General features: G+C 44.2%; 1 protein-coding gene and 1 long non-coding RNA gene across 10 annotated transcripts in view; one reads left to right on the top strand and one right to left on the bottom strand.

Moving 5' to 3' along the window:
* The window catches only part of LOC115143415 (band 4.1-like protein 1), a 174917-nt gene that overhangs the window by 60762 nt on the left and 87179 nt on the right, over positions 1–26976 (top strand). For 8 of the 9 annotated variants that reach the window (XM_065001949.1, XM_065001951.1, XM_065001952.1 and 5 more), the window contains exons 2-3: positions 17819–17955; positions 18162–18329. In XM_065001949.1, coding sequence (XP_064858021.1) covers positions 17836–17955; positions 18162–18329 — 288 coding nt within the window. In that variant the 5' untranslated portion in view covers positions 17819–17835. Of the gene's footprint in view, positions 1–17818; positions 17956–18161; positions 18330–20662; positions 21205–26976 lie in introns of those variants that run through there. The other variant, XM_065001953.1, reaches the window with a different exon arrangement.
* The window catches only part of LOC115143417 (uncharacterized), a 48573-nt gene that overhangs the window by 12563 nt on the left and 9034 nt on the right, over positions 1–26976 (bottom strand). The window lies entirely within an intron of this gene.

The raw sequence follows: 26976 nt of genomic DNA, 5'->3' as shown, positions 1-26976 counted from the left end.
TGCCATGTGGCCAAGGCTCTAAAGTGCAACCAAATATTTAGCTGTGCGACCAGCAGTTTATTTTGGGTGCAAAATAAACTGCTGGTCGCTTAGTGTGTCGTTGATAAGTGTGTGCTGATACTGATAGGATCGAAAGAATGGGAGCGCAACACTCTGATCAAGTTTCTCCATTCAAATCTTTCCTTTAACATTCAATTTATTTCACAATACTGATGATAGATCAGCGCTTAGAGAGATATTACTGCCTACGGCTGCAAATATTGAGGCGCCTGATTTTACCCAATAAAAATGCATTAAATCCCTGATTTGGCACATCATATGTTAAGCTACACATGATGAAATATGTTGAGATAAATTACAGACAGTAGCCTACAAGTAGCAAAATAGAACTTGATTGATTGAACATGAAATGTATTTCAATATGATTGAAATATGCTTACAGCCTACTAATATTCATATTTTAATACAGTCATCTCTGTATTAATTTGAAACATCCTTTTATACGTCGCTTTTTTGTATAAATTGCAAAGACATTGGCAACTGTGTGTTTGTAGTCAACTTTGTTCTGAAGTTATCAGCGGTCACAGAGATATGGATAAACCATGTGATGTTTAGCGGAGATCTTCTGTGAATAAAGTGACACGGTATGGCAGAGAAGGATCTAAGGATGCACTTTGTTAATCTACAGAGAAGGATCTAAGGATGCACTTTGTTAATCTACAGAGAAGGATCTAAGGATGCACTTTGTTAATCTACAGAGAAGGATCTAAGGATGCACTTTGTTAATCTACAGAGAAGGATCTAAGGATGCACTTTGTTAATCTACAGAGAAGGATCTAAGGATGCACTTTGTTAATCTACAGAGAAGGATCTAAGGATGCACTTTGCTAATCTACAAGTGGTCTGATGCAGGCATTAATTACAAACATTTTATAATAATACGTTATAATAATACATGTTATTTGGCAGACTACTTTCAGGGTACTCATGGACATCTTACATTAATCGAATCCCCGAGCTGACAAGGTACAAATCTGTCGTTCTGCCCCTCAAAAAAGGCAGTTAAAATTAACCCACTATTCCTAGGCCGTCATTGAATATAATAATTTGTTTTTAACTGACTTGCCTAGTTAAATAAAGGTCAAATAAAAAAATAAAAATAAATAAAAGTAGGCCTACATAAATGCAAGTGAAGTACATAAAATCATAAAAATCAATTGCATCCATCAAAGTAACATTTTAGTCAAAGGACCAGACTAAACAGGACAGATAAAAAGAGGATGGAGGGGTAGGGTAGAGGATATGAACCCGGTTTAGATAAATGGTTTAGGGGGTAGAGGAAATTCAGTTTAGATTTAGGGGGTAGGGTAGAGGATATGAACCCGGTTTAGATAAATGGTTTAGGGGGTACAGGAAATTCAGTTTAGATTTAGGGGTAGGGTAGAGGATATGAACCCGGTTTAGATAAATGGTTTAGGGGTAGAGGAAATTCAGTTTAGATTTAGGGGTAGGGTAGAGGATATGAACCCGGTTTAGATAAATGGTTTAGGGGGTAGAGGAAATTCAGTTTAGATTTAGGGGGTAGGGTAGAGGATATGAACCCGGTTTAGATAAATGGTTTAGGGGGTAGAGGAAATTCAGTTTAGATTTAGGGGGTAGGGTAGAGGATATGATCCTGGTTTAGGGCAATGGTTTAGGTTTAGGGGTTAGAGTTGGGTATGAACCCGGTTTAGGGTAACAGTTTAGGTTCAGGGGGTTACGTTGGGTAGAGGATATGAACCCGGTTTAGGGCAACGGTTTAGGCTTAGGGGGTAGGGTTGGGTAGAGGATATGACCCCTGTTTAGGGTAACGGTTTAGGTTGAGGGGGTAGGGTTGGGTAGAGGATATGAACCCGGTTTAGGGTAACGGCTTAGGTTTAGGGGGTAGGGTTGGGTAGAGGCTATGAACCTGGTTTAGGGTAATGGTGTAGGGGGTAGGGTTAGGTAGAGGATATGAACCCGGTTTAGGGTAACGGCTTAGGTTTAGGGGGTAGGATTGGGTAGAGGATATGATCCCGGTTTAGGGTAACGGTTTAGGTTTAGGGGGTAGGATTGGATAGAGGATATCATTACGGTTTAGGGTAACGGTTTAGGTTTTGGGGGTAGGATTGGCTAGAGGATATGATCCCGGTTTAGGTTATTTAACCAGGTAGGCTAGTTGAGAACAAGTTCTCATTTGCAACTGCGACTGGCCAAAATAAAGCATAGCAGTCTGAACAGAGTCTATATACATTGTGTGCAAAAGACATGAGGAGGTAGGCGAATAATTACAATTTTGCAGATTAACACTGGAGTGATAAATGATCTGATGGTCATGTACAGGTAGAGATATTGGTGTGCAAAAGAGCAGAAATGTAAATAAATACAAACAGCATGGGGATGAGGTAGGTAAAATTGGGTGGGCTATTTACCGATAGACTATGTACAGCTGCAGTGATCGGTTAGCTGCTCAGATAGCAGATGTTTGAAGTTGGTGAGGGAGATAAAAGTCTCCAACTTCAGCGATTTTTGCAATTCGTTCCAGTCACAGGCAGCATAGAACTGGAACGAAAGGCGGCCAAATGAGGTGTTGGCTTTAGGGATACGCGTGCTACGGGTGGGTGTTGCCATCGTGACCAGTGAACTGAGATAAGGCGGAGCTTTACCTAGCATGGACTTGTAGATGACCTGGAGCCAGTGGGTCTGGCGACGAATATGTAGCGAGGGCCAGCCGACTAGAGCATACAGGTCGCAGTGGTGGGTGGTATAAGGTGCTTTAGTGACAAAACGGATGGCACTGTGATAAACTGCATACAGTTTGCTGAGTAGAGTGTTGGAAGCTATTTTGTAGATGACATCGCCGAAGTCGAGGATCGGTAGGATAGTCAGTTTTACTAGGGTAAGTTTGACGGCGTGAGTGAAGGAGGCTTTGTTGCGGAATAGAAAGCCGACTCTAGATTTGATTTTAGATTGGAGATGTTTGATATGAGTCTGGAAGGAGAGTTTACAGTCTAGCCAGACACCTAGGTACTTATAGATGTCCACATATTCAAGGTCGGAACCATCCAGGGTGGTGATGCTAGTCGGGCGTGTGGGTGCAGGCAGTGAATGGTTGAAAAGCATGCATTTGGTTTTACTAGCGTTAAAGAGCAGTTGGGGGCCACGGAAGGAGTGTTGTATCGCATTGAAGCTCGTTTGGAGGTTAGATAGCACAGTGTTAGGTTTAGGCGGTAGGGTTGGGCTGGGTAGAGGATATAAACCTGGTTTAGGGTAAAGGTTTAGGGGCTAGGGTTGGGTAGAGGACATGAACCCGGTTTAGGGTAACGGTTTAGGTTTAGGGGGTAGGGTTGGGTAGAGGATATAAGTCTGGTTTAGGGTTACGGTTTTGGTTTAGGTTTAGGGGGTAGGGTTGTGTTGGGTAGAGGATATGAACCCGGTTTAGGGTAACGGTTTAGGTTTAGGGAGTAGGGTTAGGTAGAGGATATGAACCCGATTAAGGGTAACGGTTTAGGTTCAGGGGTAGGGTTGGTTAGAGGATATCAACCCGGTTTAGGGTAACAGTTTAGGTTTAATCCAAGCCATGAGGTGGAAGGAATTGTCCATAGAGCTCCGAGACAGGATTGTGTCGAGGCACAGATCTGGGGAAGGGTAGCAGAAAATGTCTGCATCATTGAAGGTCCCGAAGAACACAGTGACATCCATCATTCTTAAATGGACGAAGTTTGGAACCATCAGCACTCTTTCTAGAGCTGGCCACCCGGCCAAACTGAGAAATCGGGGGAGAAGGGCCTTGTTCAGGGAGGTGACCAAGAACCCGATGGTCACTCTGACAGAGCTCTAGAGTTCCTCTGTGGAGAGGGGAAAACCTTCCAGAAGGACAACCATCTCTGCAGCACCCCACCAAGAAGCCACTCCACAGTAAATGGTACATAACAGCACGCTTGGAGTTTGCCAGAAGGCACCTAAAGGATCTCAGACCATGAGAAACAAGATGCTCTGGTCTAATGAAACAAAGATTGGTTTGGCCTGAAACAAACTGTTTGGCCTGAATGCGAAGTGTCACATTTGGAGGAAACCTGGGACCATCCCTACGGTGAAGCATGGTGGTGGCAGCATCATGCTTTGGGGATGTTTTTCAGTGGCAGGGACTGGGAGACTAGTCAGGATTGAGGCAAAGATGAACGGAGCAAAGTATAGAGAGATCTTTTATGAACACCTGCTCCAGAGTGCTTAGGACCCCAGACTGGGATGAAGGTTCACCTTCCAACAGGACAATGACCCAAAGCACACAGCCAAGACAACGCAGGAGTGGCTTCGGGAGAAGTCTCTGAATGTCCTTGAGTGACCTAGCCAGAGCCTGGACTTGAACCCGATTGAACATCCCTGAAGTGATCTGAAAATAGCTGTGCAGCAACGCTCCCCATCTAACCTGACAGAGCTTGAAAGGATCTCCAGAGAAGAATGGGAGAAACTCCCCAATACAGGTGTACCAAGCTTGTAGCGTTATACCCAAGAAGACTCAAGGCTGTAATCACTGCCAAAGGTGCTTCAACAAAGTACTGAGTAATGGGTCTGAATACTTATGTAAATGTAATATTTCAGTTGTTTATTTTTATTAAATTAGCAAAAATGTATTTGCCTTGTCATTATGGGATATTGTGTTTAGATTGATGAGGAGAATTAGGCTGTAACCTTACAAAATGTGGAAAAGGTCAAGGGGTCTGAATACTTTCCCGAAGGCACTATATATGATGAAGAGGAGTGGACCCAACACTGGTCCCTGGAGGACACCCTATGAGACAGTGCAACGTTAATAACGATGGTTTTGGGAAACAGCTCTGAGATTTAACAATGCTCCTACAAAGGTTCTAACAATGAACTTTGTAACTGACAGTTAGACTTACAGGTTATGTCGTTGTCTTTTGTTTGAATTGTTTATGTGTCCGCTGTGCGGGGGAAATGATAATACAAGCGGAACTACGTAGCTAATACTGTTGTAACGGGGATCCTTATTGTAGCAACACACTTTTGGAGGGAAGGCAATCCTGCGCTGCGTTTAGCTAAGTTTTCATGTCATCGGGTGTAGTTCATAAAGGTTGAAGAGTGTATGTTAGGATGAAGTGTGAATTCATGCCAGGAATAATAAGTGTGAAGTTTGATTTCCTCCCTTCTGTAATAAGCAGCCAATGAGGTATTTGTTCCTTTATTCATGTGTTTAATCTGAACCCGTTATAACGCCGGTTAAACTGTTATGTATGTAAGCACTTCAGAGTTATACCAAGCTAATAAGTCACTCGTAAGATAAGGTTGTAAGAGTGTGCTTAACTGTATTTTTCATTTACTTTATAGTTCTCACGGAAGGTGATAATTCTGACTAAAACTACAGAATAAAGCCGCCAGTTAAAATCAAGGAACGGTTGTGCTCGTGGTTACTGAAGGGAGCTACAAACTTAGCCTGAAGATCCTTTTTTGAAACGGGCCCTAACCCATATTACTGGCACAACATTTTAGTGCAGGGTTTCCCAAACTCGGTCCTTGGGCCCACCCTGGGTGCACATTTTGGTTTTTGCCCTGGCACTACACAGCTAATTCAAATAATCAAAGCCCGATGATGACTTAGTTATTTTACATTCATTAAAAATTCATAAAACCATGTTCTAAAACTACTCGCCGCGCCATTAACCATTTGTTCACAGTCTTGTTACCTCATTGGCTAGCTAGCTAACAATCTAGTAACTTTACCAGCATATCCAAACATTTTGGGGGCTTCTTCAGGAGATCAATGATCATTGCAAAAAAATAATGATAGATCTCTTGCACATCTTCATCACAAACCTGACGTTTTTAAGAGACAGTGTACAATTTTCTATTTAATGCATCTTAATATGAAAATAGTGCTTTTACACAATGAAGAAACCTTATATTCCACAAATGACTTTGCAATTTCAATGACAGTATCAACATTTTAGCTTTCCTAAAAACATGTCTTTACAGTGTTACATATTAGTTTCTAGGCCACAACATGTGCTTCAAAAGTAGTTAGAAGTGCCCCCCACGCCTTGCAGAGGCTGCAGGGGTGTGTGGTACGCCAGTGGGATGACACTTTGTGTTGTTGTGGCTAGCTAGTGAGAGCTCTAGGTCAGCAGCATCCACTGAGCCAGCAAGCCATTTAGTTCCTCTCCTTCTGTGAACTTTCTATTACTCCACACACAGCAGGAAATGCAGCATGCCCACCCCAGGTTTCTGCTATACAGTGTGGTGTGTGTGTGAGTGTGTCGTGGGGTACTGGCAGGAGTCAGCTGCCTCTGGGCAGCAGCAGGATGCCAGTCAGTTTGTGCCTAGATGGCACTCCTACACCAACCGTCCCAATGGACCCATGTGTCTGCACTGCAGATTTCCCAATCTGAGCATAGTGCACCGTCATTCTGATGGGGCACTTATGCAAATGTGTACCCATTCACTTTGGCACAAAACGTTTCGATTCCGGCGATCAAGGCTAAATGAGTTCCACTGCACCATCTCTGCACTTATTTAAAAAAAAATATTACTGTCATAGAAAAATCAGACAGTTTATCTTTTTATTTTGTTTATGCATCCCCTTACAAAACAACCCTGATCAATAGAAGTTTTTGTCCACTTAAAAGTAATCTTACTAAAACAAAGTCAAGTGAAAAACACTGTCCTCTCTAATTTCCTTTGATATGCTAAGGTTGTATTGCTGTGATGAATGATGTCAATGCTACATTGATCCCCTAAATTCCCCAGTCAACCGTTTCTGATGCTTGACCCGATATGCTCTAGGATGTATCAGCAATCCGACAATAACTCCTGTGTATCGACCCCTGATCTGCCTTGATCCCTGAGATACATACAGTAAAAACATGTCCCTATAACTCAAGCCGGCCAGTGAGGAGATGAAATGTGCTGTGAGGCTTCTGACACCCACCATTTTCACCTTGATGTATGTCTCTCACTAAATCTTCTAGGGTTGAAAGGAAATGGGAAAAGACATCTTGGAGGTGACCATGTATCAACAGCAGCAGCAGCTCTGGTCTGAGAGAGAGGCGCCAAGCTCTTCCGCAACTAGTGGAGCATGTTAGCTCATATTAGACCCAGTATGGAAAGCTCCTCGTAGGCACACAACATTAGCTTTCACAAGGACATGGATTATGCAATATATTAGCATAGAAACACATTAATTGTTGGGAGTAGGCCATTTAAATCACAGTTAAAACATAATTTATGTGACCCTTGCCTACCTGTGGAGATATCCTCTGTTAAAAAAGTGGAGATAATCTGAGCTGTGAACTAGCCAGGCTAACAGTGTTGGAAGGAAACAATGTTGGCATTGTTTCATTGCTCACAGCAGGGTCATGAGAGGAGGCTTGGATTTCATAACCAGCATTTGTATTGTAGCGGGAAATGTTTTTTAACCATAATGTCATTAAGGCCCAGGTAGTCGATACATGGATGCAGGGTCTTGTCTTTCTTCTCCACAAAGAAGAACCCTGCGCTGGCGGGGGAGGCAGATGGGCGCATAATCCCTGCAGCGAGGGAGTCCTCAATGTACCCTTCCATCGCTTTGGTCTCCGGACCCGACAGGGAATAAAGTGCCCAGGAGAATGTTGATTGCACAGTCGTAGGGCCAATGCGGAGGAAGAGATATGGCACTGGCAGAGTTGAAAACCTTCCGTATGTCCTGGTACTCCATGGGAACGGTGGAGAGATCCGAGGCTTTACCCAAGCCCGCCGAGAGACGTCCTGGGGCAGGTTGCACTGACCAGACAATGTTCATGGCAAAATGGACTCCAACCCATGATGGAACCTGTAGCCCAGCGGGTTAGGGAGTTGTGCCTCTGGAGCCATGAAAACCCCAAAACCATGGGTACATGAGGAGACACCAGGAGCAGAAACTGCATAGCCTCACTGTGGTTGCCTGACACTCTCGCAGGTTGATAGGAACCATATTGTGGGTGACTCTGCCAATAGAGCACCCATCCAGTACTCTGACGTCCATAAGGATGGAAAGGGGTTGAGTGGAGATACCCAGCTCCGACACCAGGGTAGTGTCCATAAAGCTCTCGTCGGCCCCAGAGTCATTGAGCACTCGGATGAATTTGGACTGGTCTCCCAAAAACAGGGTAGCATAGAGGGGGTTATGAGTAGTGAGAGATTGGAAACTCCCCATACGCTCACAAGTGCACTCATACTTACTGATGAACCTGGTCTTTTAATGGGCAGGTAGATAAGACACTCCCGGACATCAGCATTATCAAGTATGCTATCTTCAAGCGGTCCGAGGGAACGAAGAAGGCTGCAGCTCGAAGATGAGGGAGCACCGGGAGAGAAAATCTCGGCAGGTTCTAGAATCTCCAGCGTATCGCTCTGAGGAGGTAAGCGAGGTTCTCGGCACACAGGCGTAGGCTGGGAAGAAGTGCCGCTAGTGGCGGGATTGCTGAGAGTCTGGGGGATTAGTGTTGTGGAATTTGTCTAGCAATGTATTGAACACATGGTCATGGCGTTCTGTCAAGGTATGGAGTCCCTCCATAAGGCAATGCAGTAACTCCTCCTGTCTTCCAATTGTGGCTCCTTGGGAGGAGACAGCGTTGCGGAGATGGTCCGAGTCTGCTGTGTCAGTCATGGACAGTTCGTATTATCACTGATCAGGCTAAGAGCGAATTACAGTGCATTCATCTTAAGATAGATGGGGTGGCAGGGTAGCCTAGTGGTTAGAGTGGTGGACTAGCAACCGGAAGGTTGCAAGTTCAAGCCCCCGAGCTGACAAGGTACAATCTGTAGTTCTGCCTCTGAACAGGCAGTTAACCCACTGTTCCTAGGCTGTCATTGAAAATAAGAATTTGTTCTTAACTGACTTGCCTAGTTAAATAAAGGTTAAAATGTTATTTTATTTTAAATAGCTAGGTGAGAAAACCACATACAGTGGGGCAAAAAATTATTTAGTCAGCCACCAATTGTGCAAGTTCTCCCACTTAAAAAGATGAGAGAGGCCTGTAATTTACATCATAGGTACACTTCAACTATGACAGACAAAATGAGAAGAAAAATCCAGAAAATCACATTGTAGGATTTTTAATGAATTTATTTGCAAATTATGGTGGAAAATAAGTATTTGGTCACCTACAAACAAGCAAGATTTCTGGCTCTCACAGACCTTCTTTAAGAGGCTCCTCTGTCCTCCACTCGTTACCTGTATTAATGGCACCTGTTTGAACATGTTATCAGTATAAAAGACACCTGTCCACAACCTCAAACAATTCACACTCCAAACTCCACTATGGCCAAGACCAAAGAGCTGTCAAAAGACACCAGAAACAAAATTGTAGACCTGCACCAGGCTGGGAAGACTGAATCTGCAATAGGTAAGCAGCTTGGTTTGAAGAAATCAACTGTGGGAGCAATTATTAGGAAATGGAAGACATACAAGACCACTGATAATCTTCCTCGATCTGGGGCTCCACGCAAGATCTCACCCCATGGGGTCAAAATTGTCACAAGAGCAGTGAGCACAAATCCCAGAACAACACAGGGGGACCTAGTGAATAACCTGCAGAGAGTTGGGACCAAAGTATCAAAGCCTACCATCAGTAACACACTACGCTGCCAGGGACTCAAATCCTGCAGTGCCAGACGTGTCCCCCTGCTTAAGCCAGTACATGTCCAGGCCCGTCGGAAGTTTGCTAGAGAGCATTTGGATGATCCAGAAGAAGACTGGGAAAATGTCATATGATCAGATTAAACCAAAATAGAAATGTTGGTAAAAACTCAACTCGTCGTGTTTGGAGGACAAAGAATGCTGAGTTGCATCCAAAGAACACCATACCCACTGTGAAGCATGGGGGTGGAAACATCATGCTTTGGGGCTGTTTTTCTGCAAAGGGACCAGGACGACTGATCCGTGTAAAGGAAAGAATGAATGGGGCCATGTATCGTGAGATTTTGAGTGAAAACCTCCTTCCATCAGCAAGGGCATTGAAGATGAAACGTGGCTGGGTCTTTCAGCATGACAATGATCCCAAACACACCGCCCGGGCAACGAAGGAGTGGCTTCGTAAGAAGCTTTTCAAGGTGCTGGAGTGGCCTAGCCAGTCTCCAGATCTCAACCCCATAGAAAATCTTTGGAGGGAGTTGAAAGTCCGTGTTGCCCAGCAGCAGCCCCAAAACATCACTGCTCTAGAGGATATCTGCATGGAGGAATGGGCCAAAATACCAGCAACAGTGTGTGAAAATCTTGTGAAGACTTACAGAAAACGTTTGACCTCTGTCATTGCCAACAAAGGGTATATAACAAAGTATTGAGATAAACTTTTGTTATTGACCAAATACTTATTTTCCACCATAATTTGCAAATAAATTCATAACAAATCCTACAATGTGATTTTCTGGATTTCTTTTCTTCTCATTTTGTCTGTCATAGTTGAAGTTGAAATTACAGTGAGACCGGCAGCCTTGGTTTGGAACCGATTCCCTATGAGCTGCTTTGATTTGATGTGTGTATGTGTGTGTGTGTGTGTGTGTGTGTGTGTGTGTGTGTGTGTGTGTGTGTGTGTGTGTGTGTGTGTGTGTGTGTGTAGTCAATAGGGTGTCATTAATACGTCTCACTGAACCAGTCAAACAGAGAGCCAGCTGAGTATGTTATCATTGGGGCTGTTTAAAGCCAACAGTGCTACGTGAGTGGGAGTGGCTCTGGCCTACTATCCCTACTGTTCCCCTTTGAGTACAGGTGTTTCAGGCAAGTAGGAATGTGTATTAATGAGGCGGATCTTTAGATGTAGTATTCACTGTATTTCTCCCTCCTTAGTGAGGAAGAGATGAGGCCACTTTGCCCGCAGCCAGGCCTGCAGGTAGCCTGGCGGGTAGGAGTGTTGGGCCAATAACCGAAAGTTTGGTGGATCGAATCCCAGAGCTGACAAGATAAAAAATCAGTCGTTGTGCCCCTGAGCAAGGCAGTTAACCCATTGTTCCCCGGGCGCCGGTGACGTAGGTGTTGACGTGGAGGCAACCCCCTCACCTCTCTGGTTCAGGAGGGGTTGGGTTAAATAGCTCACTAGCTTTAAGCACCAACTGTCAGAGCAGCTCACAGATTACTGCACCTGTACATAGCCCACCTATAATTTAGCCCAAACAACTACCTCTTTCCCAACTGTATTTAATTAATTAATTTATTTTGCTCCTTTGCACCCCATTATTTTTATTTCTGGTATTTCAGTTTATTTCTTATTTACTTTGCCACCATGGCCTTTTTTGCCTTTACCTCCCTTCTCACCTCATTTGCTCACATTGTATATAGACTTGTTTATACTGTATTGTTGACTGTATGTTTGTTTTACTCCATGTGTAACTCTGTGTCGTTGTATCTGTCGAATTGCTACGCTTTATCTTGGCCAGGTCGCAATTGTAAATGAGAACTTGTTCTCAACTTGCCTACCTGGTTAAATAAAGGTGAAATAAAAAAATAAATAAACAAATGTGGAAGACACATTTCAGTTGAATACATTTACATTTACATTTAAGTCATTTAGCAGACGCTCTTAATACATTCAGTTGTACAACTGACTAGGTATCCCCCTTTCCTCTGTTGGAAGCCGTCAGCAGGAGCTCAGAGGAGTTGCAGGAAGTATTTACTGATGGGAGAGAGGGGGAGGGCCACCTAGGTGTAAGAGTTGGAATTTGCTCGGGACCGGGGAACAGCGGAAGCACAACAGCTCAGAACACACATGACGGCAGCTTGTATCTCAGAACAATGCCTCAGGCAGTGTTTGAATACATTCCATCAGTGTTGAAATGGGTCCGTTAGAATGCACTGTGTAGTATGTGTGTGATGATCAGAGAAATGTTAGTTACTGTGAGTTACATTTGATACGTTACGGTGAGTTACATTTGATAGAGAAAGTTACTGAGTTACAGTTGATAGAGTTACTGTGAGTTACAGTTGATAGAGAAAGTTACTGTTAGTTACAGTTGAGAGCCCTGAGGCTATACAGCTTCTTCAAGAAATCAATATGAATGTGGTCATGCCTCTAAATTAAGTCATGGTGCTGTGTGTGTGTGTGTGTGTGTGTGTGTGTGTGTGTGTGTGTGTGTGTGTGTGTGTGTGTGGAGATGGATATGAGCTGGCATCAGGTGAGGTGACAGGTTGGTAGTCTCAAAAACCCAACTCTAGGCAACACAGTGACTAGCATCTGGTTTCACTGATGGACTGTTTTGTCATAGATGAAGTATCACTGCCTACTTCGATAAGGAGGGGGGATCAGGGGACTCTCTCAATAAATCACAAGGTAGACATGCCAGAACGTTACAACTCAAAACCAAAGTTTTAGTTAAGTTAGTATGTAGACCCTTCCCACTGGGCAAAAACTCTTTGAAACAACATTGTTCAATGTGATGACGTTGAATCAACGTGGAAAACGAATTGGATTTGCAAAATCATCAACGTAGGGAATTTAATATTTTTCTACCCATCTTTTTACCTAAATCCAATGACATGGTAACATTTTTTGTTGAGTTCATCCAAATGTCAATCTAAACTAGATGTTGAAATGATGTCCGTGCCCAGTGGGTAGTCACTGTGTAGCCTAGGGTCAGGTTTTTTGAGACTAACAGGTTGGCAGGCCAGGCAGAGCTAGGGCTGTGTGTGAGAGAGTAAATGCTTTGACTCTGAGAGGAGCTGAGACCTGGCATGGAACGTCTCTCTCTGTCCTGAACCATCAAATCACACACACAGCAAGCATCAAGCTCAAATGTACTACAGTAGATGGGGAATGGGGTGTCATCCTTTCAGATGTACCTCCAGTCTCTTCTCTTTCTATGCAGTGATGCTTTATCTTTTGATCTGCCTCTGTGATACAATTACTGTGTGTTCTGGCTCCCCGTCTCTCTTCCCCGCCTCTTCTCTCAGCATGCCGATATAGGTTTTAAATAAATAATTATTTCACTTGATTGCAATGACCTGACATTGAAATAGCAGAGCAGGCAAGCTAGCTTTAAACTTCCCAGTTCTTGCGTGTGCTAATGAGAGAATTAAGGAGGCAGGGGTTCACGTGAGAGAAATGATCATTTATTCCCTCATTTCTAAACCAGTTCCTCCTCTACACCATGCAGCTACAGCATGGAAATGGACAAAGGTGATTATTCATTGACGACCACTGAGAAGAATGGATTTTCAATGGGATTTGAGGGGAGAATTGGCCAGCCACTTGTAACAGCCCTCCCACTGCAGATGACTGTGTCTTGGCAGGTTCTACCTTGGTCAGGAAAGAGATGAAACAGTGGAGCAGGTTATCAGTGCCAGTGAATGACTCCCAGCAGTTGGTCCACAGTGGGAGGGATGTACTGTGTGTGTGGCTAGGCCCAAGTCCTGTTGTCAGCCTGGCGTCTAGACAAAGCAGATTGTTGGTCCCCCTGGTAAGGGAGCTGTGTGGTCCTGACAGAGCAGAATAACCCTAATGTTTGGCATTCCTTTCTGTCGTAGACTAATCCCTATTTCCCCGACCTATCTTTTAAATCAGCTTTCTCCCTCTTTCCTAATTTCTTATTTTCATCCTTCCTCTTGATCCCTCCACCCTCTTCCCTGCCTCTTCCGCTGGCCTCCCATCCTTCTTTCTTCCTCCATCTCTTGTCTCCCCTCAACGGACAGCGCCATCACATATGCTGCGCCGGAGGAGAAATAGTGTTACCATGGCAACTGAGACTCTGAACTGAGCCTCTCTCTCTCTCTATCTCTCTCTCGCTCTCTCTCTCTCTCCTGTGTAAAGAGAGAAAGAACGGGCCCCAATACACAATTATGACAGCATGCTGAATATCTTAAATACTCTATTGGGTAATATATAAGAATGTGCTTCTATTTTTAATGAATAATTACAAGAGACTGTACATCAAACCATTCAATTGCTGGTTAGAGACAAATATAGCCTACATACAGTATTGTATAGAAACACATGGGCTCCCGCGTGGTGCAGTGGTCTAAGGCACTGCATCTCAGTGCTAGAGGTATCACTACAGACCCTGGTTCGATTCAAGGCTGTATCGCAACAGGCCGTGATTGGGAGTCCCATAGGGTGGCACACAATTGGCCCAGCGTCGTCCGAGTTAGGGTTTGACCGAGGTAGGCTGTCATTGTAAATAAGAACTTGTTCTTAACTGAATTGCCTGGTTAAATAAAAAATACAAATAATAAATAAACATGCCAGTGTGCTGCTTGTGGGGGTAGATGAACAGGTGTTCTCCTCTGCAGAGATCCTGGTGCTGCATGTGTCACAGACAGGGCTGTTATATGGCTAATGGGTGTGACAGGAAATGAATGTGCACCAATGTGTTCTGAGGGCTCCTCTGTGACACCAGCCAGTGTTCATTTAGTAATTTATCTGAATCCATAAAAGATCTCCGGATAGGAGACCCAATTAGACCTGAGGAATGAGGCGGTTGGCGATGACAATGCAATAAGGATGTGTATGTGTGTGTATATTCAATGTACTGTAACTCATACCCAATCAGAGTAAAGCAGTGCCATATTGGATTGCATAGCTCCTTAAATCATGCAGGGCCAATACACAGCTAGTTATTGATCTGGCCAAGAGGCTAGGTGTGGTTGTCATACGTTAGTGGATGGGAATTAACATGGAGTGGTTGGGTGCTTGTTAATGCTGTATGTGGGATGGAACTAACAGTGGTAGTTTGAGCAACCAGGAAGATATTCTGGCTGAGGTGAAGATGGGAGCTAAGTTGGTGCGTGGCTTTCAAACTGGTGTCTTTGTTGTCAGATGCATGTGAACAACTCCAAAGCCAATGTACACACGTTCACATGGTTCCCTCAACCCAACCACAGCTGTAGTTGAATCCCTCATGTCATTTACCACATAGGGATGTTCAGAGGAGATGTTGGCATGTGTCTGAAATGAAGAAATGTATGAGATGTGCCACATGGGGGAAAGACGGAGACCCACGTTGTTTGATTTGTGAGATTCCCCTGTAGCACTGAGATTCTGAGAATTGACAGTGAGGTGGTGATAGATAGATGATGTTAAAGACACACACAACTGTTTACATTGGAACAGTATCCACATAGGAAGTTACGGCTGCACCGTGTGTGTGTGCGTGTGTGTGTGTGGGAGGGGGAGGGGGGGTTCTTTGCAGTAATTTCCGTGATTCAGCCACAGAGGGGAAATTGATTTAGCAGCGTAGCCCAGAGACTCAGCTGGATCAGACAGCCAGGGACAATTAGCCCCCGGTGCAGAGCAGTCACACACCACTCACAGTCACACACACTGCCAATTTGTCCCACAGAAGGGGAATTAATGCCTGTCAATTCCATGTGATTGTAAGTGATGACACAGAGGAGGATTGCCTGTCACGGTTGTCTCTTCATTCTACTTTAAGCACGCTGCTGCATGGACTGTATGTCACAATCTTAAACCTTCAGCCTCTGTCTGTTCCTCTAACCCTGAGAGAAGTGGTCATATGTTTCGGTCTTTGTCCACTGGGGATGTTGACAGCAGCCCACTCTCTCAGCCTACAGTACCTTACCCACAGTTCATTATGGTGATGGGATTTGTGCCGTGAGGACAGCAGGACCGCAGGGGTCAGATAGAGATTGGATTAGAGACAAGGTTTTCTGAGTTGTGTGTGACACTGAATATAACTGGCATCAGATTGGCTTATGGTGGCCCCAGCAGGGTCGGCTCGTTTGGGGATACTGCCATCGTGGATGGGTAATCTTTTACTTGATAGAGTGTCAGTGGAAAATGCGTCCCTGTGTCAGATGCCTGTCTAAATGTGTATACCCTGACAGAGTGTAGTTATGGGGGAGGACTATTTGGTATAATGGGCGATGCCATCCACACCCTCACCTTCCTGGATTAACAGCCACAACCTATCCCATCCCTCTGGCATCCCAAATAACAACTATGTTACTGTATGAATATAGATACAGTGCATTCGGAAGTATTCAGACCCCTTGACTTTTTTCACATATTGTTACGTAACAGCCTTATTCTAAAATTGATTAAATAGTTTTTCCCCTCATCAATCTACAAACGATACCCCATAACGACAAAACAAAAACAGGTTTTTAGACATTATTGAAAATGTATTTAAAGTAAAAACATGAAATATCACATTTACATAAGTATTCAGACCTTTTACTCAGTACTTTGTTTTGAGCACCTCTCCAGAAATGTTCGATCTGGTTCAAGTCCGGGCTCTGGCTGGGCCACTCAGGGACATTCAGAGACTTGTCCCAAAGCCACTCCTGCGTTGTCTTGGCTGTGTGCTTAGGGTCATTGTCATGTTGGAAGGTGAACCTTTGCCCCAGTCTGAGGTCCTGAGCGCTCTGGAGTAGGTTTTCATCAAGGATCTCGCTGTACTTTTCTCTGTTCATCGTTCCATCAATCCTGACTAGTCTCCCAATATCTGCCGCTGAAAAACAGCCCTTCTCCCCCGATTGCTCAATTTGGCTGGGCGGCCATCTCTAGAAAGAGTCTTGGTGGTTGCAAACTTCTTCCATTTAAGAATGATGGAGGCCACTATGTTCTTGGGGACTTTCAATGCTGCAGAAATGTTTTGGTACCCTTCCCAGATCTGTGCCTCGGCACAATCCTGTCTCTGAGCTCTAAGGACAATTCCTTCGACCTCATGGCTTGTTGTTTTCTCTGACATGCACTGTCAACTGTGGGGCCTTATACAGATAGGTGTATGCCTTCCAAAATCATGTCCAGTCAATTGAATTTACCACAGGTGGACTCCAATGCAGTTGTAGAAGGTCTCAAGGATGATCAATGGAAACAGGAGTCACCTGAGCTCAATTTCAAGTCTCATAGCAAAGGGTCTGAATACCTACGTAAATAAAATATCTGTTTTTTATTTTTTATATATTTGCAAAAATGTCTAAAAACCTGTTTTCGCTTTGTCATTATAGGGTATTGTGTGTAGATTGATGAGGAAAAAATACAATTTACTACATTTTGAATAAGGCTGTAACATAGCAAAATGTAGAAAAAGTCAAGGGGCCTGAATACTTTCCAAATGCATCGTATCTTATCAATTCTATATGTAATTCTATGTGACTTACTTTTACTTCATATTTTTATTATTTTATGATTATGATTTACTCATTATGATTGGGTAATTACCACTATTACTCTATGGTGAGGATTTCTCACTGTTCATTCTATATGCTCAGAATCATAATGCTGTTGAACTGACCAGTGACTATCAGAGCTCATAATATTCAGTCCATGATCTTGCCTGCAGCTAAATTAATTACAGGACCATCTCTGTGATTATCGTCTCAACTGCTGAAGTGCTGCTTGCTTAAATAAAATATGGATTATCTGATTTGAGAGATTCCTGAAATAAAGTGAGTGTCCTTGACGACAAGGCGGTTTTCAGTGGCCAGTCATCACAGGAAGCAGAACTAACAGTGATGCTGTGCTCCTGGCAGTAGTTTCTTATTGAATGAGATTGGGGTTCTTTCACTGCTACCACATGCAGTACTGGTTATCTGTCACACACTCTGTGATTGCTGTATATGGCTCTGGAGGCAAGGGAATAACTGCTACCACAAGAGATGAATCACATTAACATATGCCATTTTGAAATGTAATCTTGCTATGTCATGCCTTGCCATCACTACTGCCTGAGGAGTACCTCGTTGGTATTGGCACCATCTTGGCACCACCTACTGTTTAGCAAACTCTCTTTTTGTATCATACAGGCCACTTTACTTTCATATTGATAAGACTAAGAATTAGACTAAAACTTTTTTTTTTTTGTTATTTCCCCCCAGGTTAAAGAGAGGTTGCTATGCCAACAGAGCTTGGCTCTGAGTCACAGGTGAAGAAGGCAGCCGAAGAGTCCTCCTGGCAGAAGGGGGCAGCAACAGGCATGCAGGACTCGGCTTTAGACGCAAAGATGGCCAAACAGGTAGGAGAGCAGAGGAAGTTCAATCTATACCACAATTAGGGCCTTGTGTTTTTCCTGGTTAGATCACACACAATCTCGTCCTACATCAACCATTGACAGATATTTGCACATGTTTAGTGGCCATAATTATAATAGACATCCATTTATTGTCAATTTCACCTGTGACTATGAATTTCACCTGTGACTATGACTGTCCCTATGTAAAGTACCAGGACTCCAAACTGATCGACGACCACAGGGAAATAGACGACGTGTCAGAAAAGACCACCCCAAGCAAGACCCCCAAGTCCCCCCAGAAGACTTCCAAACGGCCAAAGACTGTTCCCTTCAAGGTCACCCTACTGGACACCTCTGACTATGAGGCAGGGATTGAGGTAAGCATGGATAAAGGGAAGAATTTCATCCCTGAACAGAACCATGTTGGAGGATACGTCCAGAACGGGTTTGAATGAACCAGTCAAAAAATATAACAGTGAGAAATGTTCCTCTAATTGTATTATTTTTGTCCTTTTGTCTCCACCAGCAGATGCAACTAGTTCCTTTACTTTGGAACACTGTGTCTTTTTGTGTTTACTGTATGTTATGAAGCTGCTGAGTGCAGATAAGGCCGTTATAAAGCAGATGAAAGAGAGGGCGTCATGCGTGGTGTAATGGTGTGTGTGGTGTAGCAGCTCCACTGTGAAGCTCTCCACACGGAAAGGCCAATGCAAGGTTACACATTCTCTGCCACAGACACAGATTCCAGTCATTAGAATAAGCGACACATAGAATATAGTGGAGGAAAAGCAGGCTCACCCGCTTACAATGCCTGGTATCACAGCACCATCACCAAACAGGACACGTCTTCACGATGGTAGGGAATGCTTCATGGTGGTAGGCAATGCTTCGTGATGGTAGGGAATGCTTCATGGTGGTAGGCAATGGTTCGTGATGGTAGGGAATGCTTCATGGTGGTAGGCAATGCTTCGTGATGGTAGGGAATGCTTCATGGTGGTAGGCAATGCTTCGTGATGGTAGGGAATGCTTCATGGTGGTAGGCAATGCTTCGTGATGGGAGGGAATGCTTCATGGTGGTAGGCAATGCTTCGTGATGGTAGGGAATGCTTCATGGTGGTAGGCAATGCTTTGTGATGGTAGGGAATGCTTCATGGTGGTAGGCAATGCTTCGTGATGGGAGGGAATGCTTCATGGTGGTAGGCAATGCTTCGTGATGGTAGGGAATGCTTCATGGTGGTAGGCAATACTTCGTGATGGGAGGGAATGCTCACTGTATTCAGTTAGAAAATGGGTCAAGAGAAGCACCCTTTGTTGAAGGAGTGATGTGTGAACTCTTAGAGATGGAGAAACCTGTATTTATTGGCAAGAGCATTATACTGTTGCTGTCTTGTGTCTTCTAATGGTAGCTAGTAATGCATATACTGTATGGCTTTATCACCATGCTTCAGGGACTGTTTTGTGATGCATAACAAGGAGTAAGTGTCTGTCTGTCTGTCTGTCTGTCTGTCTGTCTGTCTGTCTGTCTGTCTGTCTGTCTGTCTGTCTTGTCTGTCTTGTCTGTCTGTCTGTCTGTCTGTCTGTCTGTCTGTCTGTCTGTCTGTCTGTCTGTCTGTCTGTCTGTCTGTCTCCCTCCCTCCCTCCCTCCCTGTGTGTTTGGGATGGTGGATGTAAGTCTCCTCTCCCTGGCCAATCTGTGCTATCCTGGCAGGCTGTGCCACGCTCCTCTTCCATAGCCCCTCCTAAACATAGCTAGATATGGGCGATTCCAGCATTATGAATGTTCCATTTGCATGCAAAATCACAACTTGAATGTCTCACAGAATGGACTGTTGGGAGCGTATACCCAACTTTACTATTTTGTGATTCGTTTGATGTTTATCTTAACCTTTTTGCACAAAATGTAGACACTAGAACTATTATCGACCAGAACAAATGAGAATGGCAGTTACTGACCTCAATTCCGGCTTCAACTTTGACTTTATTGCCCTAGGCTCATTGCCTAATTCCGACCCAGGTTTTGGGCTATCTAAGAGGAAACACCAGTGGAAAAGAGGCAGGAGAGGGGGAGCCCTGCCGAGATTAAGGCGAAGGGAAAACCGGCCACCTCTTCTCTCAGTTCTATTGGCCAATGTGCAGTCTTTTCATAATTCAAATGGATTAACGCCGATCGCGGATTTGCTATCAATGGGACTCTCGTAACTGCAATATTCTCTGCTTTTCTGAAACATAACTTTCGGACAAGAAACCCCCCATGGCTATCCAACTCAAAGGATTCAAGTAAATGGTGTGCTGACTAGCACAGTGGAAGTCTCGACCCATTGTTCACCCGTCTTGGAATACCTGATGGTCAAATGCCAACTCTTCTACCTCCCGAGAGAGTTTCTGTTATCGTGACTGCTGTATATATTCCATCTCAAGACAAGAAAATTAACAAGATGGCACTTAACGAACTGTACGAGGCTATCAACAAGCATGAACCCATGCACCCGGAGGCTGCTTTCCTTTTAATTCCCCATCATTAAGTCACATAATGCCCAACACATCAACACATCTCCTTCTCCACTAGGGGCGATAAAGTCCTAGACCACTGTTACACTATCCACAAGCAAGCAAACAAGGCCCTCTCTCATCCCCCCTTCTTGCAAATTAGATCATGACTATATACTCCTGCTTCCTGTCTACAAGCAAAAGCTCAAACAGGAAGTACCCATGACATGCTCCGTTGCTCCGATATGGTCCTCTGAATCGGAGGATATGCTACAAGACTGCTTTCCTAGCGCTGACTGGAATATGTTCAGGGACTCCGCCGATAGCATTGATGAGCTAACCACGTCCATCACTGGCTTCATTTGGAAATACATTGCCATCATTGTCCCCACAGTGAAGGATCACTGCTTCCCCAATCCAAAAGCCCTGGATTAACACAGAGGTTGGCGCTAAGCCTAAGGACAGGGCTACTGCAGCCAACCCCAAGGCTAAGGCTGGGGGCACAAACAAGCACAATAAGAACCATCAAACAAGAAAAATGACAATATAGGAACAAGGTGGAATCCTATTACAGGCTCCGCTGCCCGCCGAATGTGGCAGGGACTACAGTCCATTACGGATTACAAAGGAAGACCCAGCCATGATCTGCCCCGACGTACTCAATGCATTTTATGCACACTTTGACAAAAACAACACAGAGCCGTGCATGAGGGCCCGCTCTGACGCAGGGGACTGGGTGATCTCGCTCTCTGAGGCCAACTTGAGGTAAGGTTTTTAATCAGGTCAACACTCGTAAGGCCACGGGCTGAACGGTATTCCAGGGCGCGTTCTCAGAGAATGCGCAGAACAGCCGGCAGGCATATTCACATTAATTTTCAACCTCTCCTTGTCCGAGTCTGTAATCCATACATTTGTCAAGCTGACCACCATCATTCATGTTCGCAAGAGCTCTAAGGCTACCTTCCACAATGACTAGCACCCTGTAGCACTCACATCTGTAATCATGAAGTGCTTTGAAAGGCTGGTTATGACACACATCATCCCAGACACATCATCAATTGCACTCCACACTGCCATCACACACCTAGATAAGACAAATACCTATGTGAAGCATTGGATTCACCATAGTCCCCTCTAAGCTCGTCACCAAGCTTGGGACCCTGTCTGTGTAGTGCGTGCGTCTGTCTAGCACTCTGTGTGTAGCCATTTGATATGATAACCATTTTGTGGGTTGACGGAAGTACTTTCCCCAAAACCTTCTCAATTAAAAGTTAACTGCAAAGTAGGTTTACCTGGCAGAAGAATATCATGAGTAAATATATCATTTGTATCTATTATTTGCTGTTTGCAAACTTTGCCATGACATGAGCAGCAGCAGTACAGAGCCATCGATAGACCGGCACTTTAGACAGCACATTCCTCACTCGCTAGATGGCAATTAAAGGAGAATTACACTCAAATAGAAAAATGTGTTATTTTATTTCAGACCTTTATTTCAGGTTTAAGCATTGACATGGACTCAGAACATCCAATGTCTTTGTTTCTCTATGAACAATTGTAATTGTAAATCTAAATCAGGAAATATTAAACTGAGAACATATTTTTGGAAAATATAAAACATAATTTGGAGAGAAAAAATCGTAGATTGATAAGTTTGTTTATGAACCATTATTTTTACCAGGTATATTGACAGAAAATATAGAGCACTACTTTAAGAGTTGCAGGGGACAGGAGAAGAGAAGAATGTGCCTATTTGAAAGCTAGAAAAGTAGCTCTCATGCTAAAAAGGTTAAAGACTAGTCACCCAAGACAAAGACGGTTCTCTCTGCTTCCGCATAACAAGTGGTACCAGAGCATCAAGTCTGACACCAACAGGCTCCTGAACAGCTTCTATCCTCAAGCCACAAGACTGCTAAATTGCTAACAAAATGGCTACATGGGCTATCTGCATTGACCGTTCGATTGTATTTTTATTTATGCACACTCACCACACACTAAAACTCCAACACACACACATTATGTTATTCTATCCTCATGGGGATCTAAACTGTATTTCCATTCAAAATACTATTTTTCCTTCACCTAACCCGTAACCCAAACCCTAAACCTAACTCCTAAACCTAACCTCTAACCCCTTAGCCTAACCCTAATTGTAACCCTAACCCTAAATCTAACCCCTAAGCTTAAAATAGCCTTTGTCCTCATGGGGATGTGGGAAATGTCCCCACAACAGAGAATTTTCCTTGTTTTACTATCCTTAGGTACCCACAAGGATAGAAGAACCAACCCACACACAACGCGCACACACATTCATACTAACTCTACACACACACACATGCAATTATTATACAGTATACACGGCTGCTACTCTGTTTATCATGTATCCTGATGCCTAGTCACCTTACCCCTATGCATATCTAACCCTACCACTCCAGTATCCCTACACATTGAAATATGTTCTTGACCCTGTATACAATATAACTGACTTACATTCTCGTGCTCTTTTTTTATTTATATTTCTAGTGCTTTCGTTCTACTTGACTTAAAAATGTTATAGTAAAAATCTAATTACATTTTATTATCACATACACACGGTTAGCAGATGTTAATGCGAGTGTAGCGAAATGCTTGTGCTTCTTGTTCACAAATTAACAACAACAACTACCTTATACACACAAATACACACACATGTAAAGGGATGAATAAGAAAATGTACATATAAATATATGGATGAGCGATGGTGTCACGCCCTGACCTTAGAGATCCCTTTTATGTGTTTATTTTGGTTCGGTCAGGGCGTGGGTTGGGGTGGGCATTCTATGTTTTGTGTTCTGTGTTTTCTATTTCTGTGTGTTTGGCCGGGTGTGGTTCTGTCAGAGGCAGCTGTCTATCGTTGTCTCTGATTGAGAACCATACTTAGGTAGCCTTTTCCCACCTGTGTTTTGTGGGTAGTTATTTTATGTTTTGTGTGTCTGCACCAGACAGAGCTGTTTCGTTTGGTCCGTGTCGTTATTTTTTTGTTCTAGTGTTCAGTTAAAAAAAAAATCATGAACATGTACCATGCTGCACCTTGGTCCTCTTCTTCAAACAGCCGTTACAGATGGAGTGCGGCATAGGCAAGATGCAGTAGATGGTGTAGAATACAGTGTATACATATGAGATGAGTAATGTAGAATATGTAAACATTATTAAAACTTCTTATGGCTGGGGGCAGTATTGAGTAGCTTGGATGAATAAGGTGCCCAGAGGTGCCCAGAGTAAACTGCCTGCTACTCAATCCCAGAAGCTAAGATATGCATATTATTAGTATATTTGGATAGCAAACAGTCTGAAGTCTCTAAAACTGTTTGAATGATGTCTGTCAGTATAACAGAACTTATATGGCAGGCAAAAACCTGAGAAAAAATCCAACCAGGAAGTGGGAAATCTGAGGTTTGTAGGTTTTCAACTCATTGTTTGATGCAAACAATGAGTTTGAACCTTGTTTGATGCTTCTACTGTGAAGTGGGAGCGAATGAGAGGGGAATGAGTCAGAGGTCTGCCAGAGAGCCACGAGCTGGCCACGCTCGTTCACGTGAGAGTTAACTTGAGTTCCATTGCAATTCTGAAGACAAATGAATTCTCCGGTTGGAACATTATTGAAGATTTATGTTAAAAACATCCTAAAGATTGATTCTATACATCGTTTGACGTTTCTACGAATTGTAACGGAACTTTTGGACTTTTCGTCTGCTCCTAGTGATCACGCGTCATGAATTTGGATTACTGTACTAAATGCGCAAACAAAAAGGAGGAGGAAGGAGAGGAGACAGAGAGAGGAGACAGAGAGAGGAAGCAAGCAGAGGGAGAGGTTAGTAGAGTGGTTCCCAAACTTGGAGTCAGGCCCCATGTGGGTTCCCCTGAGAAAATCTGTACTAATCTTACCAAACAAGATAGGAACTTAAAAAATATATAATATGTTTTAATATGAACATCTCCATATGGCCTATCTTCCCTACAGGCCTACTGTCACACCTGCTCCAGCTCCCCCTCCCTGGCGAGCGCCAGGCTCCCCAGCATTACGCACACCTGCCTTCCCTCCAGCACGCACATCAGCGATTATTGGATTATTACCTCCCCTATATCTGTTTGGTTCCCGGCTCCAGCATTGATTGTCATATGTCCTTGTATACCCGTGTGCTGACACTGTTCCTGTCTTGTTTCATGTCTGTTCCTGATTAAATGTCTCGGTTGTTGTTGTACTGATCACCTGTAGGTCTCGGTGCGGGATTCTGTAAGGTCCTGGGTGTCGTGAGGGTGAAATCAGGCGCAGGAAAGCAGAGTTCAATAAAGTGCTTCTTTAATGCACACACGGTGAACTACGGTCACCCCACTTTCGGGTGCTCAAACAAAATGCCCGAGACACAGGGAACGAAAACAGTCTAGCACAAACTACACGAACACGTACATCAAATGCAAACATCAGGGTTACAATAATCAATCCCGCACAAAGAACCAGGCGGGCCGGCTGACTAATAAAGCCTCACTAATTGCAACTAACTCAAAACAGGTGTACTCAATAAACACATAAGGAGGGAGAGAAAATAATCAGTGGCAGCCAGTAGGCCGGCGACGACGACCGCCGAGCGCCACCCGAACGGGAAGGGGAGCCGCCTTCGGTCGGAGTCGTGACACGTCCCTTGTACAGTGGGGCAAAAAAGTATTTAGTCAGACACCAATTGTGCAAGTTCTCCCACTTAAAAAGATGAGAGAGGCCTGTAATTTTCATCATATGTACACTTCAGCTATGACAGACAAAATGAGGAAAAAAAATCCAGAAAATCACATTGTAGGATTTTTAAGGAATTTATTTGCAAATTATGGTGGATTATTTGGTCAATAACAGAAGTTTATCTCAATACTTTGTTATATACCCTTTGTTGGCAATGACAGAGGTTAAACGTTTTCTGTAAGTCTTCACAAGGTTTTCACCTGTAGAGCCTCCACTGTAGAGCCTCCAGCCCTGCTCAATATGCCTTAGCGAGCCCTTTTGTTATACCCCCCACACATGCGGTGACGCACCTATCTTAAATGATGCCTCAAAACCTCTCTCATCGTCACTCAATGCCGAGGCTTACCTCGACTGTACTCACATCCTACCATACCCTTGTCTATCCATTATGCCTTGAATCTATTCTTCCGCGTCCAGAAACCTGCTCCTTTTACTTTCTGTTCCGAACGCAATAGATGACCAGTTCCTTTATCCGTACTCTTGTCCTAGGCCCTGCAACACCCAGCATCACTCCCATTCCCCAGGCACTCACGTTTGTTGACTTCTGTAACCGTAAAAGCATTGGTTTCATGCATGTTAACCTCCCTAAGTTTTTTATTCACTGCTTTAGCACACTCCGACAACCCGGATACCCTAGCCGTGTCTGAATCCTGGCTTAGGAAGGCCACCAAAAACCTGATATTTCCATCCCTAACTATAACATTTTCCGTCAAGATAGAACTGCCAAAGGGGGCGTAGTTGCAATCTACTGCAGAGATAGCCTGCAGAGTTCTGTCATACTATCCATGTCTGTGCCAAAACAATTTGAGCTTCTACTTTAAAAATCCACCTTTCCAGAATCAAGTCTCTCACCGTTGCCGCTTGTATAGACCCCTTTCAGCACCCAGCTGTGCCCTGGACACCATATGTGAATTGATCGCCCCCCATCTATCTTCAGAGTTCGTACTGTTAGGTGACCTAAACTGGGAAATGCTTACACCCTGGCCGTCCTACAATCTAAGCTAGATGCCCTCAATCTCAAACAAATTATCAAGGAACCCACCAGGTACAACCCTAAATCCGTAACCTTGGGCACCCTCTAAGATATCATCCTGACCAACTTGCCCTCTAAATATACCTCTGCTATCTTCAACCAGGATCTCAGCGAGCACTGCCTCATTGCGTAATGGGTCCGCGGTCAAACGAACACCCATCATCACTGTCAAATGCTCCCTAAAACGGCCTCCCGGGTGGCGCAGTGGTTAAGGGCGCTGTACTGCAGTGCCAGCTGTGCCACCAGAGACTCTGGGTTCGCGCCTAGGCTCTGTCGTAACCAGCCGCGACCGGGTGGTCCGTGGGGCGAAGCACAATTGGCCTAGCGTCGTGCGGGTTAGGGAGGGTTTGGCCGGTAGGGATATCCTTGTCTCATCGCGCACCAGCGACTCCTGTGGCGGGCCGGGCGCAGTGCGCGCTAACCAAGGTTGCCAGGTGTACGGTGTTTCCTCCGACACATTGGTGCGGCTGGCATCCGGGTTGGATGTGCGCTGTGTTAAGAAGCAGTGCGGCTTGGTTGGGTTGTGTATCGGAGGACGCATGACTTTCGACCTTTGTCTCTCCCGAGCCCGTACGGGAGTTGTAGCGATGATACAAGATAGTAGCTACTAACAATTGGATACCACGATATTGGGGAGATAAAGGGGTAAAATAAAAAAAATAAAAAAAGCTCCCCAAAACACTTCAGCGAGCATGCCTTTCTAGTCGACCTTGCCGGGTATCCTGGAAAGATA

This window comes from Oncorhynchus nerka, linkage group LG15 (assembly GCF_034236695.1).
Source record: "Oncorhynchus nerka isolate Pitt River linkage group LG15, Oner_Uvic_2.0, whole genome shotgun sequence".
Classification (NCBI taxonomy): Eukaryota; Metazoa; Chordata; class Actinopteri; order Salmoniformes; family Salmonidae; genus Oncorhynchus; species Oncorhynchus nerka.
This window is presented reverse-complemented; position numbering and strand designations above follow the sequence as displayed.